This window comes from Hyaena hyaena, unplaced genomic scaffold (assembly GCF_003009895.1).
Source record: "Hyaena hyaena isolate Hyena2069 unplaced genomic scaffold, ASM300989v1 scaffold_973, whole genome shotgun sequence".
In the NCBI taxonomy this organism is placed as follows: Eukaryota; Metazoa; Chordata; class Mammalia; order Carnivora; family Hyaenidae; genus Hyaena; species Hyaena hyaena.
In genome coordinates, this window is record NW_024081601.1 from 287,195 (window position 1) to 310,544 (window position 23,350).

The 23,350-nt window shown below is 35.1% G+C and overlaps 1 protein-coding gene across 2 annotated transcripts in view; it reads left to right on the plus strand.

Annotated features, from left to right (window-relative positions):
• FAM174A (family with sequence similarity 174 member A) overlaps positions 1 to 15,011 on the plus strand; it is a 37,990-nt gene extending 22,979 nt beyond the window's left edge. The window contains exons 2-3 of one of the 2 annotated variants that reach the window (XM_039221242.1): positions 929 to 1,063; positions 14,838 to 15,011. In XM_039221242.1, coding sequence (XP_039077173.1) covers positions 929 to 1,063; positions 14,838 to 14,841 — 139 coding nt within the window. In that variant the 3' untranslated portion in view covers positions 14,842 to 15,011. Of the gene's footprint in view, positions 1 to 928; positions 1,068 to 14,837 lie in introns of those variants that run through there. The other variant, XM_039221243.1, reaches the window with a different exon arrangement.
• Positions 15,012 to 23,350: the final 8,339 nt, after the last annotated feature.

Sequence of the window (23,350 nt, forward strand, 5' to 3'; positions counted from 1 at the left end):
GAGAGAGGCAAACACTCAAAACACCATATCTACAAGTAAACATAAATGCAAATTACAATAAATAATTTGACGTAAAAGAACAAATTATTTGAGCAAAATCATAGAGAGCAATCCTAAATCAGAGACTTTCATATGAATTCAAATAACAGTGTTTAGCATCCTAAAATATTTTCTGTCCTCTAAACCAGTGGTTCCCAAACTGTCACATGCATCATAGTGGCAAGAAGTGTTTGTTAAAACATAGGTTTCTTGGCACCAAGTTCAAAGTTTATTAGGTCTGAATGGGCATGAGGATTTGCATTTCTCATAAATTCCTAGATGATTATGATTCTGCTGGTCCAGGAAATGATACTTCAAGAACCACTAACCTGAGACAGTGCTTTTGACCACATTGGAATAACCTGTAGAACTTTAACAAAATACGGATACTTAGTTCCTCTCCAAAGGAGATATGGACTAAGTATGGAGCTTTTTAAAATACTGTAGGTGATTCTAATGTGCAGCCAGGTTTGTAAACTATTTAATGTAGAATATGAACATGTATACAGATAGAGTTTCTTAGTGGGCCAGAAAACACCTAATCCTGCCCTATGGTAAGAAGGGATGGAAGAGTTAGGGAAAAGGCTGGAATAGAAGGCTTCAGTAAAAACATGGTACCCAAACTAAGGCTTAAAAGTTTATATGTCTGTACCATCAGCTGATAGAGAAGAGAAAGTGTCAGACAGATAAAATGGTACACAACACGTAGGATTAGGATAGATTTTGTTTCACAAAAAATCTTAGGTAGTAGATCATCTGCATTTCTGAAATGTAACCATTCTGATATTGAGGGCCTCCTACGTCAGCAGTAGAGGGATAATTTATTTTTAATATACAATTAAATAAAATAAGAATTATTTAAAATTATTTTTATTAATATGTTTAATAGGATGAGAAGAAGAAACCGAAAGACTAGAAGATACGGAGTTTTGGATACTAACATAGAAAACATGGAGTTGACACCTTTAGAACAAGATGATGAGGATGATGATAACACATTGTTTGATGCCAATCATCCTCGAAGGTAAGTATGTGTGGGACAGTTTCATTCCATGAATGAGGAGGCAAGTTCTTGATAAGTAAATTGAAAAAATAAAGTAGAAAAAGTACAGTATTTCATATAGCAGTTTTTATCCTGACAGATTTTATTTAGTTCTCTTTAATGAACTTCTTTGTGCTACCCAATCAATAGCTCTCATGTGCATTGCTTTGCTAAAATAAGTATAAATAGAATACCACCCAAAAGAAATCTTCATTGTAGGTCTCCTTGTAGAGCTTTGTTCTTTTAACTGCTAAATACGGACAACATGTAGTAAGTCTGTGTATGTGAGTATGTGTGGGAGAGAGAGAGAGAGAGAAATATTAGTAAACTTGATTTTCTTTTTTCATTCTGAAGATATTTTTATTTTAGTCTGTTATTCTATTTGTAAATCATGGTTTGTTTTTCTGCTTTGTTTTGTTTTGTTGCAAAATTGTGGTACTAATGGTCTGATAGTATAGCTATAGTATCTATTCTCAGATCACTTTTTGCTGACTGTTAAGATGCTTCCTAAGAGGTTTGGATAAGTTTAGTTACATGGCTATGGTCTTAGTTTCAAAGCAGATGGAATGAAGAAAGGAGGTAGTAAAAATCCCCTCAATAGGGAAACACATGTTGGAAAAGAGGGGAGATTATTTGGGCAAAAGAAAACTAGAGTCCAGATTGAGGTATAAATACCATGAGTTCAGAAATCTTGGATTTTTATACATGCAAGGATGGGAGGATCAGCTTTAGCAGGACATAGGGATGTGCAAAGTTTTTTGTTTGTTTGTTTTTGAGGGTAATGTATAGAGTTTTATAATCTGCTAAAGAATTTGGTATCACCCTGCTGCTTTTGGGGAACCATTGATGGTATTTGTGTGGAGTGTATGTTATCAGATGATCAGATTTATGTTTTAGAACAGTATATCTTGTACTAGTGGAGACGGTGCTCTAGAAGAGCTGAAGTATGGAGAGGGACAGAACCAGTGAATATGGAAGTCATACAAAGGAGGGAATGGTTTCCATGAGATCTAATTAGCTGTAATTTTCTTTTATTTTGTATTCTGCCTCATCACAGAGCTTTCTCCAATACTTATCCCTCTCCTGTCGCCCACTTTTCATAAATTTTGTGTTCATTAGGGAGCTAGACATTAATCAGAGTTACATAAACAGAAAGATTAAGTATGGGGTGGTATGAGAATTTGCAGTAGAGGCATAGAACAGTTAACCAAACCCCAATGGCCATAAGCCTCTTAGATGTGATATGTTAATGGAGGCCAGAAATTAACAAAATTAAATGTGAATATAGACATGGGAGTTGGAGAGAGAACAGCAGGCACACAGTACAAGAGGCAAAAAAGAATATAGTATTCAAGAAATTAAAAGAAGTTAAATAGATCCAGGAGCGCCTGGGTGACTCAGTCCGTTAAGCAGTCAACTCTTGATTTCAGCTCAGTCGTGAGATTCAGCCCCACGTCAGGCTCCATGCTGAGTGTTGAGCCTGCTTAAGATTCTCTCTCTCTCTCTCTCTCTCTCTCTCTCTTTCTCTTTCTCTTTCTCTCCCCTCCTATCCCCCTCTGCCCTGCTTGCTCACTCTCTCTCTAAAAGATAGAAATAAGTTTAAAAAATAATAAAAAATAAATAAGTTAAATAGAATCTATGTTAATCTGTGTGAGAATAAATGAATGAGTGAATGCATAATTTTTGAGCTTTGAATGCAAAAGTAAGAGTGATAAGCAAGGCAGAACAAAGAATCAAAAGGCAGATCATGATCCATGGCAATCAGTGAGAAATTATTCTACAGGTTATGAAAAGCCACTTGGAAAATTTTAAGACAGAAACATAGTCAAAGTTGTGTTTTGAAGATTATATAGATTGGAGAAAAATAAGATAAGGAGTAAGGCAACCAGGAAGACCAGTTAGATAGTACAAGTACATGGGGTGGCCGGTAGTAGAGTGATAGTAAGAGAAGTGGAAAGGAGTTAATAATGCAAGAGACTTTGAAGGGTATTATGAACCACATTTAGAAATTGGATTTGGAGAATTAAGGCAGCAAAAATGATTATAATAATAGGGAAGCATGTTTCAGGAGTAATTAGAATTATCAATGATAATCTTTAGTTTTTAGTAATATGACTCCACTTATTTAAAAAAAGACCTAGAAAAACACTTTACTGTAGGTATGTTTAATTAAAGTAAGGAGAATAGCAAATAAACAGTGCTTACATATTCATTCATTCATTCATTTATTGCTCCAAGAAATGAAATAATTGAGAAGCTATTTATACAACTGTTTAGTGCCTAGCACTGATCTGGGATACAGTAGAGCAACAAAAACAGAACAGAAAAAGAAAAAAATGCTAACTTTGTGAAGCTTAACTTCTAGTGACAAAGACGTGAGATTGGGAGGTTAACAGTTCATTTTCATTTTCCCTTCTAATCCTTCTTTGTTGATTTATTTTTTTCTAAAGAGCATGTATTTATGCATTACTTTAGGAAAAAAAGACTTACTTTTTGTTTGGGAATAATTTCAGAAAAGTTATAAGAAAAAAATAGTACAAAGACTATCCTATTATTTTTTTTAATGTTTATTGAAAGAGAGAGAGAGAGAGAGAGAGAATGAGCAGGGGAGGGGCAGAGAGATAGAGAGGGAGAAACAAAATCTGAAGCTGGCTCCAGCCTTCAAGCTGTCAGCACAGAGTCTGATGTGGGGTTGAACTCATGAACTGCAAGATCATTACCTGGACTAAAGTCGGATGCTTAACCAACTGAGCCACCCAGGCGTCCTGGAATATCCCATTAGTTTTAAATCTAGATTTACCTATTGTTAACATTTTACTTAAGAGACTCAACTATAAAGAACAAACTGAGGGTTGCTGGAGGGGAGTCCGGCAGGGGATGGGCTATGTGGGTGATGGGTATTGAAGAGGGCACCTGTTATGATAAGCATCGGGTGTTGTACAGAAGTAATGAATCATTCATTTCCACCCCTGTAACCAATATTACACTATATGTTAACTAACTAGAATTTAAATAAAAACAAAAAACACACATTTTACTTCATTTCTTCTCTTGTATTCTCTCTGTCTCATAGCGTAGATACAAAAGAATACATCTCCTTCATTTTATGTTTACTTAATATTCTGATGTTTCTTTATAATTAGATTCATGTTATGCATTCTTACCTGAAATACTTTCTCGAGCTGTTGTATCTGGAGACACACAGTGTCCTTCTTTCCTTCATTAGCAATTCATTACTAATCAAAATTAGTAGTAATTTTGATGCACCTATCTAAAGTTTTGCCCAATTTCTTCAATATGTGACCTTTTCCCCCTCATTGCAACTAGTAAGATATTTTAAAATCATGAAAATATTCTGCTTCTTATCAAAATCTCCCTCTAGGTTTAGCAGTCATTTGTCTTAATTCTTGCCTCATCTGATCTTCCCTGTGGTAGTTGCAAAATAATGATTTTCCAACTTCAACATTTCCTTCATATCTGCTAATTAGTATCAATATTATAGTATAAGCAAGAGCTTTCTCTCATTCTTTCTGCATTCATTTATCTAACTATTGACAGTACGGAATCATGATTTTTCTGTTGTTTCAGTGGTTTATAATTCATTGCTGTACTTGCCATTGGGATCCTCTTCAAGCTGGCTTCTGTGCCCTTGTGATTTGCTCTAATTTTTTTAAAGCACTTCCTTACTTTCTGGCCTAATATGATATTCCAGACTCATTTTGTATCTACCCTGCCCTAGCAATGGAATCAGCCAATTCTCCAAAGAGCTTTGGTTTCTATGAGTGGGCCCTAAATAAGCTCTTTATTACTAAAGTGTGTCCTTACTTCTTGGCCCTTTCAGCCAGTAGGTCTATGAAATGTGCACACACACACACACACACACCCCTATATAATATGCGTATTCACATATATACATAAACTTTACGTAGTATTAGCTCATACCTCCCATTCTATCATGCTGGTATATCACCACTGGGTTCTTTCTTGTGTTCTTCCTTTTCCGTAACTGCATTCTCTTTGTTCTGTCACATGAATGACTTCCAGCAATGTTCTGGATCTCAACAACTTGAGCACATTTACTCATTTGCTTAATCCTAAAATAATATTAACACAGGTTCAGAATTGCTTTACCGCTGTATAAACAAGCCAGCTAAGGTTTAGAGTTTGTTAGTTTTCTCTTCACAACTTCATCTTGCCCAAGACACAATATATGGTTATGTATGTGATTTGGCTTATTTCTTTTCTCCTCCCCTCTTCAGTGATTATTATAATCACTTGAAATATTCTGTTTTAGATTTTTCCTCCCTTTCCCATTTTCTTTTCTTTTCTTTTTTTTTCTAAATATTTTTATTTATTTCCAGGAGAGAGAGAGAGAGACAGCGTGAGCAGGGGAGGGTCAGAGAGAGAGGGAGTCACAGACTGAAACAGGCTCCAGGCTCTGAGCTGGCAGTCAGCACAGAGCCCGACGCGGGGCTCGAACCCACAAACCGCGAGATCATGACCTAAGAGAAAGTCGGACGCTTAACCCACTAAGCCACCCAGGCGCCCCCTCCCTTTCCCATTTTCATTGGCATTTTTAATATGAAAAATAGTGACATGCTTCCAAAAGTATAAACATTTATACAAAACTTTTTTTGAAAAATATACACACACATACACTCAGAAATATTCCCTCTTGTATTATTCCACCTCCTTCTCTCCACGTCACCCCTTTTGGTAATCACTTTCATTATTTTCTGGTTTATCTTCCCTCTGTTTTGGGGTTGTTTTTTCTGATAAAAGTTGGCAGAAATATGTATTTCTTATGCTTCCTTTCTTTCTTATACAAGAGGTACAATGTATGTTCTTTTATACTTTTTTGTTACTTTTTCATATCTCCTATAAGTCATGCTGTATAACTTCATAAAGATATTTTTCATTTTTAACACCTGTTTAGTACCCCATGGTGTGTAGGTAGGTACTATGGTTTATTCGATCCATTGCCTATGTTTTGACATTTAGATAGTTGTAATTACTTTGCAATTACAAGTTATTCTACAATGAATAACCTTGAGCATATGCATTTTCAGAGTAAATTTCTAGTATTGGGATTATGGGTGGAAGAATGTGAAAGCATTTTAACCATGAAAATATGAGTCACCCCAGTGGAAATAGCAAATTGCATGGATTTTTTTTTTTTTCATTAAAAGCAGTGATAAACTGCCTGTCATTTGTCTCCAAATACTCTAAGCTGTGGGGATATGTTGGTGAACAAAATTGGACAAAGTACCCATCTTTATATAGTTAAGAATGTAGTAGATAGATATTCACAGGCCAGAAATACAGAAGAAATCTTGACTAGACTTGCGATTCCCCGTATTGGTTTTTGAACTTGCCAAAATCAGGGGTAATGTTCTTCTCTAGGCCAGACCTACAATGCAAAATGAGCAATAAGATGGATATTTCCATACACCAGGAAGCAGGGATCAAACAGTTCATCTGTTCTCCTTTTTTATTCTTTTTCAAACAATATTAAGCCTCATTTAAATAACACTGACACTGATTCTAGACCTCTGCTTTGATTATTTTTCATAGTCTTTGCAGTTATGGACCCCTTTCTCTGTCTGTCACTTTGGGGAAGGTGGACACATTTTTTCTCTACTTTGTAGCTGTGTGTTTATATTCCTGTTACCTTCTGTAGCTTAGAGATTATTGTCAGTAATGAGATATACAGGCCAAACTCTGCTACTTCATTTGAAGCTGATTCATTGGGCAAGACTCTCTGACCTCCTAGATTAAACATGCATTATTCCATCAATTTAGTCAACATTTCATATTTATCTTATGGGAAAGATATATACAGATCTTATTGTGACTGACTTTAGTAAGAGATAATCAGGGTTAATACCATTTGTTTCTCCTATTAATAAAGAAGGAAGAGCACCTAGGTGGCTCAGTCAGTTAAAGGTCTGACTCTTGATTTTGGCTCAGGTCATGATCTCATGGGGTTTGTGAAATCAATCTCTCTCTCTCAATCTCTGTCTCTCCCCTCCCCCCTTCACTTGTGCACTCTTGCTCTCTCTCTCTCAAAACAAGTAAATACACTTTTAAAAAGTTAATAAAGAGGGGAAATCAGTCCTTGTATGGAGAATGTATTGTAAGGTGTTTTTAGGCCCTGAAAGAGGATGTTCACCTCTTCCCAGAAGTCCTACTGTATAAATGATAGAATAAATCAAAGGAATGGATGATATAGGTAGAAATGTCTTTAGAGGGATAAGATCACAGATGTTATCAATGAACCCAGTGGGGAGCCTGAACAGAGCGGGGTAAGAGAACTACAATAGGAGCAATTATAATAATCATTTGTTAGTAGGTACCTACTTTAGTGAAGGATATACCAGACACTGTATTAGGTTCCTTACATGTACTATGAAATTAAGACAGTCTTGCAAAGTAGTTCCTATTGGTCTTATTCTTTTTTTTTTTCTTTTTTCTTTTTTTTTTTTAACATTTATTTACCTTTTGAGAAAGAGAACACAAGCAGGGGAGGGACGGGAAGAGAACGAGAGACTCAGAATCTGAAGCAGGCTCCAGGCTCTGAGCTGTCAGCACAGAGCCTGACTTGGGGCTCAAACCAACAAACCATAGGATTATGACCAGCTGAAATCCAAGCTTAACTGACTGAGCCACCCAGGCCTTCTCCCCTCCCTCCCCCACCAGCCATTGGTCTTATTTAAAGATAGGATATCTGAGTCTCAGAGAGTTTAAGTAATAGGTTTCGCTTCCTCCTGTAATCTAATTCCATTTTTAAAACATTTATTTGATTTATACTTTTATAAAGAGAATAATTCTAAATTCTCTTCATTCTGTCTTCTATATCAGCACTTGCTATTACTGTTTATTTTGCAAATGAGGACCCTAATAATAAGGAAGGTAAATATTATGATATGCCTGCTTTGCCAACTGCAATGCAGAATCATATTAGTCTTAGAGTATAACTGCTGGTAATTCTTGTGGGATCACCTCTTACTGATGCTGCCTTCATTGTTTAAGTGCTTTCTAAAATTAGTTCCTCTTTATTTTTCAGATTCTATCCACAAAATAACAGGAAGCAAGTTATTTCCAGAGAGGCAAATGCATTTCCTTGCTTATAATTTTATCACAGCATAAAACCTTCTTTTGTAGTCAGCTCTCTCTGAGAGGAGTGTTTTTACTGTGGATTTTAATACATCAGAATTTTAATGGTTATTGTTGGTAGTTAAGATTTGAGGTAATTATTTTCACTGTTTCTTTGTATTAGATGGAACCATATGATACTGCCAATATGTGGTTTCATCAAAATTTACTCAAGGAAATTTATTACTTCATATAATAGTATGTCATAGATAGGGGCAATTCTGGACACAGTACATTAAGGCTGTGGCTTCTTTTCTTTGTTCTGCACATCTTCATGTGTTGGCTTCACTTTTAGGATGATAATAGGATGGGGCCAGCAGTTTCTACAATCATATCTAGAATGGCAACTTTCAATGGAAATTAGGGACTTGCTCTCCTGTTTCCGTTTCTTGGGAATGAGAAAAGTTTCCACAGAAATTCTAAATAGGGTTGTTGTTGTTGTTGTTTTCTATATCATTGGTCATGTGGCCATTTCTAAACTAAACCCTTGAGAAATAAAATGGAAGTACCAAAATTAGGTAAGAATTTTCATTTCTGTTCCAATGGATATTGAGGAATTATCCACTATTGTCACCATATCTATCTAGTATTTTCAGCATTGAGGAATTATCCACTATTGTCACCATATCTATCTAGTATTTTCAGCACTGAGGTTAATACGGGGAAATTGGGAAAATGCAGGAATGTGAAAAAAATAACTTGAGCAACGTGGTTAAGATAACTTCTCTTGAATTTGCTATTGATATCTGAATTTTGTATATGAGAGGTGATTTCTTGTGTTTGGTTACTGAAACATTTTATACAAAGAAATCATAAAACTGAAAAGCAAATGTTGGTTTTTTAACTGTTGTGTAGGATGTTTCAGCCCTCTTGCATAGAAAAACTTTTGAGGAATCAGCATATACTGACAAAAAATTCCAGTTTCCTCAAAGAAAAATATTGGAGACAGACTCATAACCAGTCCCAAAAACAGTTTAAATGTGTTTTATGACACAAAACAACAAATGGGAACAGTACTTTGTTGCTATTCTGTTTGATTTCTACCAAACAGTAAAATAATCAGTAGTATTTTATGATGTAAACTACAGAGCATTTTAACAATCTTGGTAGCAGCTTCTAAAAGCTGGCACTTATATCACTTCAAGTCTGTTTTAGTAATTTTTGTCAAGTATGTAATTTTTAAAATCCTAAATTTGCTTCTTAGCTACTTCTATTCTGCTTCATTAAATTTAATATTGTATGTCTTTATTACATTGGTGCTCAATGTTACTTGACCACAAAATATTTTCTGGATATTAACATCATTATATCAGAATTCAAAAGCAGATTTGATATAAATATTTGACCAGAAACACTCATTAAGAAGATCTTATTCAAACAGTTACCAATTTGAAAATAGTTCCAATTTCTAAAACACTACTTTCAATGTGAAACATAACATATTATCAGAATAAACACTAAGATTATTTGAAATAAATAGAATATAGGAGTATGTCAAATTACTAATGTTTACTTTAGATAAAAATTGGTAATGTTATCTTACTAGACTGTGCTTTATCCACTTAAAGGGTACTATGCAGTCTTTGTCATTATTTAAATGATAAAAGTAATAACTAATAAAAGCTAATAAAAGAGAACCTTAAGATTGTTGGGGTTTTTTTGTTATGTTTTACTTTTCTTTGGACATTGAGCCTTAGAAGAAAATTTGCCTTGCTTCATTAACTAGGCATAACAATGTGCTTAAGAACATGAATTATTTTAACATCAGATTTTATTTCATAATGTTCCTTTCTCATTTCATTACATGGTCTACAGTTATCATATCTAATTTTGATAGCTACTAGCCACATGTGACTCTTGCACATTTGAATTGTGACTAGTGTGACTGAGGAACCGAAATTTTAATTTTATTGGATTTTAACTAATTGAAATTACACTATAAATTTCTCAATGTGGCTAGTGGCTGGTGGCTATTGTGCTGGACAGAACAGACCTAAAGCGAAAGTGATTTGATTGATCTGATAAAAATTAATTCTATTAAATGAAAACTTATACAACAGTTAAATCACAAATTTCTGTTCATATACTAGTTGATCCATTTAGTGAAATGCTTACTGCTTTTGCTCAGGACTTATACCCTGCTGTGACTGTTTGGGTTGCAGTCTCTCTAAGGTGAGATAGATGGATATAGGAGGCAGGGCATAGCTACCCCACGAGGCTGGTGGGACAAGGACCTCAAGTCTATGGACAGAAAAGTTACAAACACAGTTATTAAGTCATTAACCTTTCCTAGTGTTCTCAGATAGTATTCAGTCTTCCAGATCCATAGATACTTTATCTTCTTTAAAAGAACTTGGGAGGGAAAACAAAACAAAACAGAAACAAAACAAAACAAAACAAAATACTCCAGGCATCTAATATTTTCAATTTTAAAAAATGAATTAACAGTAACAATACTCTTCACTAGGACAGTTTTTTTTTTTCAAAATTAATAAGGATGTGTAGCTGTTTTGACAGTTTAAGATTTTCTGAGTTAGCTTTTAAGTTAACCTTGAAAATGGTGTCTTTTTAAAATTATTGCATCATTGTGTCATATGAAGAGACAGAACATTCTTGAGGTTTGAAAAGTACTCAAACTGAAGTTTCCATAAAAATTAAAAACTGCACAGTTGCTTTACCTCATAGAAGAGTGACTTTTTTTTATTGTGTTAAGAATACTTAACATGAGCTCTACCTTTCTAAATTTTTAGGTACACAATACAGTATTATTAACTGTAGATGCAATGCTGTATGACAAATATCTAGAACTTACTCATCTTGCGTACCTGAAATTTTATACCCATTGAATAACAATTCTGTATTTCATTTTCCCTCAGCCCCCAGCAACTGCCATTCTACTCTCTGCTTCTCTATGATTGACTATTTTTACAACTGTTTTACTTTCTCTATTTTAATAAAGAACATAGAATAATAGAAGTTTTTTTCTGAATTCAAGAATTCTCTCATTTCATGAGAAATCTGTAGTAGTTGGCTCTTGGCATCGATTCTATTGGATCATTGGGTCTAAATTTATGCAGTTTTCTCCAGCTTTTCCTCATGCTTGTCTCATCCTGGTTATATAACTGCTGTAAGTTCAGTCACCACATCTGTGTTTTGGGTAACAAGAGGCTAGGAGGCAAAAATCCACCTCACCCCAGTCTCCTTATCAGAAAATCGAAATTTCTCAGAACTATCTTCTTCCAAATAGACTTCCACCCCCTTTTGCTAGCAAAACCAAAACCAAAAATGAGTCAATATTTTTATCAGCAAACAAAAAGGAGACTAGTGTTCAATAGACAGCTTATAATATGTCACCTGGACTATTCATAATGATTCGAAGGTTAAATTTGGCAGCTAGGAAGAGAAAAATATTTGGGTTTGAATGTCAAGAATCAATGTGTATGTGTTTTAAGGAATTATTGTTTATGAGCAGTACGAGTAGGAATCTAATGTCATAAACGGAGTAGCTTTTTGTGTATGAGTGTGCAGTGGGGATTCTGTAAATAGAAAAATAGAGCGATCTAATCTGTTATAACCTTTAAACTTCTGTGACTAGATCTGCATGACCGAGGAGTGTTGTGGTAAAATAAGGAGCAACAGAATATGATTATGTAGATTGAAATGCTTCTTGAGCTTCAGTCATTGATAACTGAATCTCTTTTTTTCTGTTTCTTGAATCTTGGCTGTTTTTCCTTATCATGTCCCCTGGCAAGCAGTGCAACTGGTCTGCCTCTCTAAACTCTTTCCCAGGTCTTGGACTCTATAATAGTTTTCTGATTTCATCCTGAAGAAAGATTTCCATAAAAAGACATCCTTAAATTCTTGGAAACTGTTTTATCCCATTCTTTTTTAAAAAACTTTAATAAGCAGATTTTTTAAGTTTATTGATTTATTTTTGAGCAGAAAGAGCACAAGCAGGGGAGGGGCAGAGAGAGAGGGAGAAAGAGAATCCCAAGCAGGCTCCACACTGTCAGTGCAGAGCCTGATGCAGAGCTCAACTCACAAATCTTGAGACCATGACCTGAGCTGAAATCAAGCTAGATGTTTAACAAACTGAGCCATTCACGTGTCCCTATGGTTTAATATTTTGAAGTTGTTTCAGTTGTTCAGTTGAGAGAAGTAAATCAGAAACAAAAGCTAATTTAGGAGGGGAAGGAAATGAAAGTCTTTGAGAAGGCATTAATAGTCAATAGAATGCAGGGCTTGAGAAGTAGTCAAAGGACCTCAGGGCCTCCATTGGAATGGTGATTAGGTAGATTGCATTACCATTATTTGAGATAAGAGGGTTCAGAGGAAGACTAGATTTAAGGCTGACAGATGATGAGTTTGATTCTTGATAGGTTAAAAATGTTTCCTATGGGGCTTGTAGAGAAAGGACACCTTCAGTATTGTTTGGTCTGTAGTTTAATCATTCCAGAGAAATTAGGGAATCGTGGTTCCACAAAGCACATAGCACGTGAGAGACAGGATGAAACATCTGGGATATAATTCTGAGGAAATCCCAATTCAAGGAATGCAATATTCTAAGTAGAAAAGCAGGTTATACAGTATGGAGAACAAAAATAAGTTCAACAAAATGTTGGGTAAATGTAATAGCAGGGTGTGCATGTTCATATATGTTTTGGGGTTGATTTTGAATCTTAAAATGCATTTCTGGAACTGTAAGAGATTCTTCATGTACGAGCTACATCTTGATCTCAAAAGGTTTTAGAGTGTCACTGTTAAATGTTCCTTAGGTTCTCAGAAGTGGTCTAAGTTCAAAAGGCTGGGCAATGCTACATTTGGGAATTGGGTCCTTGTCATTTTGTGTTCTTACTCTACTAAATGGAAGTGCAAGTTTTATTCTTATTTTGTTCATAGTCCACAAATTCATTATCAAAATGCTCAACAGTTTTAGGCATGCAAAGGACAAAGGTTGTGTAGAAATGATTGGGACTAGGTTATGTTGTTTTTTAATAACCTTTGATATCTTTGTTAAAATCTTGAATTTATTCTCAAATTAAAATATATTAGAATTTCATCAGCTTTAGATTGTTTACTAAAGATTCAGATAAAACAATAAATTAGAAGAGAGTATTATTCATATCTCCCATTAAGTTCTAAATGTTAATGGTGATTATAAAGGAAAATTTATTATGTTAGTAAAATCTGCACAGCTTTGGCTGTTCTTTTACTTTAACTAAATACTTTTGATTGTAATGGTTCTTACTAGCAGAAATTTCTTGGAACCTATGGTTTAGATTAACATTACAACCTGATGTATAATTAGAATTAAGCTGTATAAAAATGTATATCCTGGGGGTGCCGGGATAGCTTAGTTGGTTGAGCACCTGACTCTAGATTTTGGCTCAGGTCATGATCCCAGGGTTGTGAATTCAAGCCCCTTGTGTGGCTCCTCATTGAGCATGGAGTCTGCTTATGATATTCTCTCTCTCTGGATCAAGAAGATGTGGTTTATCTATACGATGGAATACTACATGGCAATGAGAAAGAATGAAATCTGGCCATGTGTAGCAACCTGGATGGACCTTGAGGGTGTTATGCTAAGTGAAATAAGTCAGGTAGAGAAGGACAAATATCATATTTGCATGTGTAGGAGGATTAGAAGGAACTTAACGGAGGACCATGGGGGAGAAGGCGGGAAATGGTGGGGGAGAGGGAGAGAGGCAAACCATGAGAGACTCTTGAATGTTGAGAAAAAACTGAGGACTGATGTATGTGGGGGAGGAGGGGGGAGATGGGCATGGAGGAGGACACTTGTGGGGATGAGCACTGGGTTTTATATGGAAACCAACTTGACAATAAACTATTTGTAAAAAATATTAAAAAATAAAAAAAGACCAAAAAAAAAAAAAGAAACAACCCAAACTAAAAAAAGAAAAAAAAAGATATTCTCTCTCTCTCTCTGTCTCTGCCCTTTTCCCCAGCTTGCCCTCTAAAATATAAATAACTACATAAATAAATGCGTAAATAAATAAAACATTTGATGAAAATATAACTTCATATTACCATAAATTAGTCAATAAAGTAAGAAGATGGGCAAAGTTACCTCATATGTTTATGGAAAACCTCTGAATAGATACATTTTATAACTGTATTTTGAGGATTAAAAACTTTATTTTGTTTCCAAGTATACTTACAGCCCTGCAGCTTCAGTTTAATCCTTATTTGTGAAGGTTTAGAAATAGGGCCAGTTAAGAATTGTACTTACAGAAATTATAGAAAGAAATAACTGTGTTGTCTACCTAAGTCAATTAAGGTTGTTTATGAATATGTGAGGGTATTACTTCAGTATGACTATGAAATAGTTTTTAATTACCCACATCGGTTATATATAAAACCTCTTTGGAAATGTTAGAATTATAATTCAAAAGATAGGATCTGATTTAATTAATATATGCAAAATAATCATTTGTTTTATTCAGTGCCATTCATTGTAATTCCCTTACATTAAATACTTTCATTACCTTCCTGCAACTCCAAATCTTTGGGGATGTTTTTAAATGTGTTGAAATTTATAACAGGATGAGCATTTATAGTTTTCTGTTTTGTTTATTTGCAGATAAGAATGTGCCTTTTGATGAAAGGACTTCATCTTTCTACAATGAAGAGCAGAATTTCTATGTTTAAGGAATAAGAAGCCACTTTATCACTAGGGGCGGGGTATTTAAGTTATATATATTATGAGAACCTATAATTTGTTGTTGCAATAAATACTGTATCATTTTGTTATGTCTTTGAATGTATAGAAGTGCTCTTAATGGGCTCAGAGTTGTTGGGAGTAAACTGCACTATGGTAGAAATCTGGGTGAAAATTACTTTAAAGCAGGGTGTTTTCTGATCAGTTATTGTTTCTTGCTTACCATATTGTTGTAAACAGTTTTATAGATTAATCAGTTAATGTTTTGGTTTTTTGTGGGTTTTGGGTGGGTCTTTTTGTTTTGGGGAGGGTTTTTTGCCTTTTTCTTTTTTTGCTAAAACTATAAATCCCAACAACCAACTGGTGTGTAAAAATAATTTAAAATTTCCTTACCAAGATGTATTTCCCATTTTTGTGGGAAAAAGAAGCCAAATTTATTACTTTGCATTTGCTTTTTTTTTTTTGTAAATTAATAAATGTCTGAGTTGTTTGCAAAACAATAAATGATGTAAAACTTCTTTGAATGTGGTACAGACAGTATATGTTTACAGAATAAACTCAAAGACTATAGAACTATAAATATATATGTTTTGTATGGTTTCTAGAAAAATCTTTAAAAAAGTTTATTTTATTGAGCAATTTACTTGTTAAATTAAGATACCTTCTTTGATTAGATATTTTAGAAAAATGAGAATTTCAAAGACATTTTATTTATTTACACTATTTTGAAAGATAGAAGTGATAACAAAACATTTCAGTCGTGTATTTTGGTGCCAGAGAGTAAGGAATTAAAATAAGTGCATAGACTTTGGAGTCAGACAGACCTGAATACAGAGACTGACTTTATTAACTCTAAGCTAATTATTTAACCCTGTTGAGCTTCAGTTTTTCACATTGTAAAAATTAGAAAGGAACTTATAGGGAAAGCATTGGTCACAAATTTAGTTGCTTTAGGGGCCAGTGAGGTAATTTAAATATTCATGTGTCTGTCAGGATAGTCTACGTCATTTAGTAGCAACAGATGGTCCCGAAATCACAGTGGGTTACAACAAAGATTTATTTCTCACTCATGCTGCCCATTTGTAATGGACTGTGATTCTGCTCTTCGTTGTTTCTTCTTCAGGGTCAGTGCTGCTGGAGAAACCTCTGCCTGGAATATTGCCTCGTAGCTAAATGTCCAGACGTGGTGAACTGCATGCTAGTTCCTAAGCTTCTGCCCTAAAGTGATATATTTCACTTCCATCTACATTTTATTGGCCAAAACACACCCTAAGGCTACTCCAGAGTTCAACAAGGCAAAGATAGGGAATCCTCTAGCAAAGAGGTAAGTTGGAGTATTTGGCCACCTGAAATGCCAACTTAGTTTTACCAAGTATGCTAACTGCCTTAACTACAATGAGTCTAGTCCTCCTGATGTCACTGTATTTTTATATGTTGTCAAAGTAGATACTTAAAAGTGAAAATACATGTCCTCTTCTGAAGGGAGCAGCCTCAGTTTGGCTCCCACCAATAGTTACTATGAGGAAACACTTTTCCAGTACTAATAACTCATAGTTTTAATTTCTAAGAGAAGCCAAGAATCCAGATTTCTTATATGAACTTTCCTCATTTTAAAATGTAATTAAAACAACATAATTTGGATTTAAATCTAGCCCCCTACCTACCATTTTGTGATACTTGAAAATCATATACTGTAGTATCTTAGAAATAGTAATAATTAATTTACTAACTGCTGATATTTATAAACTGACTTTTGCATTAAAAACTTAATCAAGGAGGTAAAAATCAAATCTACCTGAAAATTAAAAAATGTTTAAGATAAAGATAATTTTAATAAATGATATCCAAGTTAGGCTTAGAAATATTTTTTTTAAATATTTATTTTTGAGAGAGAGAGAGAGAGAGAGCGCGAGAGCATGCACAAGCAGGGGAGGGGCAGACAAAGAGAGAGAGACCCAGAATCCAAAGTGAGCTCCAGGCTCTGAGGTGTCAGCCGGATGCCAGTCATGAACTCACAAAGGACAAGATCATGACCTGAGCCACCCAGGCACCCCTCTAAGTTAGGTATAAAGAAAATCTTACTGAAATGTTTTAGGCAGCAGCATCTTTATTAGAAATACACCATTTCTCTAAGTGACTACTTTAAACAGAATATCCTTCAACTGAATATGGAAATTCTGGCATGTTTGTTAGAAGTGCTCTTATTTCATTACATTCATATAGCCATTCCTGAACTGCAAATCTGCTGTTAAATAGTCATCATAATAAGCCACTTTGATTAAAGTACCAGATAGTATGCTAAATTTTAGCTTCATTAGATATGTAACAAGCATGCTGATAACTGGTTAGGATTTTCATCTATAAAGTTATGTGTACATTGTAAAATACCTGGTGATACCTTAGATGTTGTGAAAACATGTTACTCTTCTCCTTTCCCAGTTTTTTCCTTCTTTGTGACTATAACTTACAAATTTCTGTTGAGATCAATAGAGAGTAGTATAATTGTGTTCATAGTTTAGGACTAAAATAAACTAGAGAAAAGATAGGTTTTGAGTAATTTATAGGTGTCATACACTTGAATTGATCAACTACTGCATGCGGCTAGAAAATTAAGTAGCTTCTCTCTGCCTAATTTCTTATAATTATTAGGTAGACAGTTGCCACAGTACAGTGAAGACAAGCTGTTGGGCTTGGTACCGAAACCACACTGAATCAGCTCACACATGATTACTGGGTTTAGTTGCCTCACTGAAGGTATAGTCTATTACCGTGTTTCAACTTCTGATGTGTGCCAGCTTCTTTTTTTTCTTCTTCTTCTTTTTTTTTCTTTTGGTACTTTAGTTTTAATTTTTTTCATTTTTACTAATGTAGTACAGTTTTACCTAATTTACCTCTCTAAATGAAACAGTAAAGATAGCTTGTTTCTCTCATGTTGGAATGTAAAAAGAACTTAGAGAAAAAGGATTGAAGGGATGAATATAGTGAAATAAGCCATCCCATGAACATGTAAAATACATATTTCCCTGAATATTCCTCTGGCTACTCCACCAAAGCTACCCTAGTCAGTGATGACTTTCATAAACAGCGTCATTGACTTATAGGAATCTCAATATAAATGCTGTGCTTGATTTAGTAAGACAGATGTTTGATATTTTCTCATTTTACTCTGTCAGTCCTTATATCAGAAGTTGAACATTTTAAATCCACAAACTCCAATGTATTTTACTTGCCCATGGGAATAGCTGTTACAAAGCAAGAAATAGATAGAGGGAAGAAAAGCTTTGGGGGAGGGATCCTCCCCCAAATGACTAGCTGATTAAGAAACCTCAAATGCTGTGTGTTCCATTAAAAGATCCTATTATAAAGCCACAGTGTTGGATGTATAGGCAAGTATCTGGCTCTATCTCTTTTTTCATCTGACTCTAAATATGTGTGTTTTTATTTGGAAAAATCCCCCATTCTTACTGTACAGGTTCCTTCAGTACCCATGCTGTGTCATCCAGGAATAAAACAAAATTACTCAGATTGTTTTTGTTAAATAGGCATTTGAAGTAAAGCAAGCCAAACATTTCTGATAGTTATTGCTCGTAATCTGCCAGTGTCCTTTTGGAAGCAACCTTAGTCTCCACCTATTGTTATTACCAAAGAAGGATTAGGTGTTCATTTCATCTTTTGACTCTGCTTGCCTCCTTGCCTGAAGAAAGTTCTTGACATAGAGTGCAGCCTGTGTTTTGTAATGTTTTGTTTTTAAATCTTTTATCTTCAAATCAGGAAGGGTAGAAGTCTTTAAGCTTTAGACTTTAGCTCTTATCCCCTTGTTTTATGTTTTTTCCAACTCAGTCTATTGCTAGTCTTCATCTCTTTAGGGTCTAATCTCCTAAAATTCCAAGTGCCTTTTACTCAACAAGCTTTTTATGAGTTTCTCATGGGCTAATTAGCTAAATTTAAAATAGACTAGTACCAGTGTGGTCAGGGACATCCAGGAAGCCTGTAGATTAACTTGTTTCCAAGCAACAGGCATGCGACCTTTGGTTGTATCCATTTGTCAGATTTGCACTATACCATACCCAGCACTGTGGGTTTAGGAAATCCTAAAATCTAAGGTAAAATCAATAGGTGCAAGTCTTTCACAAAAGATAAATTCTGCGTTTTTTTTTCTTGAAATATGGCAAGGTAGGCTCCAAAAGTAACCATCCCAATTCGTTGGCTTAATCTTTTAATAGATTTCAGTATTTTGTTTTTAAGATATGAATAAGTGAGGGGCGGCCTGGGTGGCTCAGTTGGTTAAGCGTCTGACTTTGGTTCAGGTCATGATCTCACGGTTTGTGGGTTCGAGCCCCGCATCAGGCTCTGTGCTAACAGCTAGGTTAGAGCCTGGAGCCTGTTTCAGATTCTGTATCTCCCTCTCTTTGTGACCCTTCCCTGCTCATGCTGTCTCTCTCTCTCTCTCTCTCTCTCTCTAAAATAAATAAAACATTAACAAGAAAATTTTTATAAAATAAGAAAGATATAGATAAGTGAATTTTATTTCACAATATTCCATATTTTTTTCTGACTCTGGTAAAGTAGACTTTGACAGATAGGGGCAGATTAATCAAGCTTATTTCTGGCATCCATAGGAATCAGTCACTTATTGCTCCTGAATTAGTTTGCTGTTGGGGTACTGAGCGTGATTCCCAGCCAAAGCACCTACTCTGGGTATCTGCTCACAATTTGTTTACTTTTAACTCGTTTATGATGTACATGGTTCAAAAAACAATTGTATCTCGGGATCTGAAGAGTTTCTTCATAGAAGTTTAAAGAACAAGAAGATTTTTTTTCTGCAGGAAGTGTGATAGTTCCTAGCCTATGGAAAAAAAAAAAATTAAGTATACATGTGCTGGTTCCACACTCAAGAATTCATGTTATATTGGCACTGGGAGTGGCTTAAACATCTGCACAGTTAGAAAGCTAAAGGGGCACCTGGGTGGCTCAGTCAGTTAAGCGGCTGACTAGGGCTCAGCTCAGGTCAATCTCATGGGCTTTGCCTTGACAGCTCAGAGCTTAGAGCTTGCTTCAGATTCTGTGTCTCCCACTCTCTTTGCCCCTCCCCTGATTATGTTCTCTCTCTCTCTCTCCCTCTCTCTCAAAAATAAATAAATATTTTTTTAAAAAAATTTAAAGAAAGCTATATTAGCTGAGGCTCCTGGGTGGCTCAGTCTGTTAAGCATCCACCTCTTGATTTGGGCTCAGGTTATGATCTTGTCATTCATGAAATTGAGCTGCAATAGACTCTGCACTCCTGCTTAGGATGCTTGCTCGCTCTCTCTCTCTCTCTCCCCCTCCCTCCCTCCCCTGCTCTTACTCTCTCTCAAAATAAAAAACTTTAAAAAAAAAAAGAAAGCTACATGAGTGATTCTTTTGTAAACTCAGATTGAGATCCTTTTCCAGTCTATAGATTAAAACACATTGTGATTGAGAGCAGAGCTTCAGAGTCTAACAGACCTTGTACTGAATTCTGGCTCCATCATTTTCCTCTTAGCATCTCCAGTATTTCCTTTTTCACTGTCTCCTATTCTCCACATAACTAATAGTTCATACTAACTGAATGACTAGTGTGCTAAACGCTTTAGATTTGTTAATACATTCAGCCCTCACACTAACTCTTTGAAAGAGAGATTATTATCCTCATTATGCAGATAAAGATACTAAGGCTCAGAAAGATTGGAGAATTTGTTTCAAATCCAAGAGCTAGAAAATATCAGAATGGTCTACTGAATATAAGTTCAAGAAATTTGTTTTTATTAATGTAAATGTCACTTTGTTACCAAAGAAAGGATTAGATTTGTTTGTAAATGTACATACAGCAAAAAGATAAAATCAGTTTGGAGAGGTGAGAAAATTGAGGCACAGGAGGGAAGGAACAGGCAGGAAAATAAGGTCATGCTATGATTTTATTGTCTCATATCTATGCTGTGAAATTCCATACCTTGCTATAAGTGTGCCATTAATGTCACTGGAGAGAATGGCAAAGCTATACAGTTACTGCTAGTACAGGGACTAGGGGGAAATTTCTTTTCCTGGGTTCCCAAGTAGTAGTATAATGAAGGTCCTCTGATAACTCTTTCCTCAGCATCTTTACGATAAACTCAAAATATACAAAATATCCCATGCACATCTTTTAAAATAATGTCTTTTAATGTAGACTATAGGCATCACACTCCAATATAATTCAGTAAAATAATTTCACAGGAAAACAAAATAATCCTCTTTGTATGCAAGTATCTACTGATTTGTATAGCCTGAAAGGTAAGTCTTAATGTTATCTAAGTCAGCCTTTCCCAAAATATTCTATATAAAAAACATATAAAAGGAATCACTCCTTCACCTCTCTTATATCCTCATTTATTTGTTCATTTGTTCGCTTTTCCTTCTCTCTTCTTTTGTTTGTAGTTCTCTTGATTTTTAGGTTTCTCTTAGATCCTCTCCTCTTCATTCTTTGATCTGTCCTTAGGCATAAACACTCATCACTTCAGTTATCCTACAGACAGTGTCAAATCAAAAATCACACCAGTCAAGGAAGACTTTATTAAAGGCTGTTAACAATAATGGACAGAATATTGGGGTGCCCAGGTGGTTCAGTCATTTGAGCATCCAGCTCTTGGTTTTGGCTCAGATCATGATCCCAGGATCATGGGATTGAGGCCCATGTGGGCTCCACATATAGCGTGGAGCCTGCTTGAATATTCTCTCTCCCTCTCCCTCTCCCTGTCCCTGTCCCTGTCCCTCCCTCTCCCTCCCTTTCCCTCCCTCCCTCTCTCTTTCTCTCTTGCTTTCCCCCCCATCCAAGTAGTAAATAATTAATTAAAAAGAAAAAGAATAGAGGCCGAAACAAAATTTAAAGTCCACTGAAATAAAGATCAGAAGGGTTTTTAATCCCTAAAATACTAGAGGATGTTGGGAAAGTTATAGGCCATATATGTTTGCTAATTGGCTTTATCCAAAGTGAAAATGAACTTACATTATTACGATGATAGTTTTGGATCTTGACATCAGCAAAGTTGGGCTCCTACTCCCACAAGAACTGAGAGATAAGGATACTATTTCCCTTGATGTTTATTTATGCTTCCAACAGATGGTTCCCAGGTCCCTAAGAAAGACATTCTGGGTTGTAAAACTGTCAGGAGGTTTAAAAAAAAAAAAAAAAAAAGCTTTACATCTCAAAGGGGCAGAGAGAATTTATAATTACATTTTCTCAAATAAGTAAATAAAAAGGTAGGTAAGGAATCATGAGTTAGGAAGAAGTTTGTCATTTGAGTCAAGCTAACCGGAGTGGAATATTAAGTCCATTTTGGTCAGCATGTTACTCACAGGTGTGTATTACCTTAAATTTCTATGATATTTAAGACCTATATATTATGGCCCATAGAGTCCTTAGTTTTATGGTCATCTTCACACAAACTAGGCCTTATTCTATGTTCTGATTCTCAGTGAAGGACATCAATAGTTACTCAAGTATGCAAGCCAGAAGTCACAGAATCTTCCTTAGCATCTCCTTTACCTGCCATATTCCATCAATACTACGTTCACATATACATATAATCAAAGAGAGCATTCAGCAGTACAAAATTTAATTTTTTCTAAGTTAGAATTATGGGGCATAAATTATGGGGCCTATATTCTAGAGGCTAGATTATTAGCATCTGAGTTTGCCACTTGTGTTGTAAGAACAGAAATGTTCTGCGGGAAAATCCTTATTCTGTTACTAGCTACTCTCTTAGCCAATCTGCGGACTAAATTACAGTCTTCTACCCAGGCGCATATCCTAATTAGGCTCTTCAATTTCCGTAAGAGAATGTTAACTCTATCTCCATATCAGTGTTTGAATCTGTGTTTAATAATAAACAATATTTACAGAGCTGGATTTTATCAGATTGATTCATCAAAAGCTTACTAGCAAGAAGTTTTTATGAAGATTGGAAGTAGAAACCACTGGCCACCAATTCCTCTACATTTTGAATTCTATTCTTGGCTTAATTCAGACTGCCAATAGCCTGTAAAGCTGTACCTCATTGCTTTTGTTTTTCATTTTGTGTAATCACTTTGGTCTATCTGGCATTCTGCCTTTGCTGAAGAGAGAGGTTATAAACTATTTAGCTGTGAAAGATAAGATTATATTTAACTTGTTAACAGTGAATAAGTTCTATATGACATCACATCTGTTTTTATACAAGGATATGATAAATATTTCCTTTACTTCAGTATCAGAAATATTTGTGTTACCATTGAGCAACTAATTGGATATTTACTTTATGTACTCTGGCAATTTTGTAATTGTATGACTGATTCTTTTTCTTTCCCCATAAAACTTGGAGCTGAACCAGGAGTTTCTGTTTAGCAAAGGACAACACCTTACGTTATCATTTTGTGTATTCACTTCATTCCTGGAGTATCAG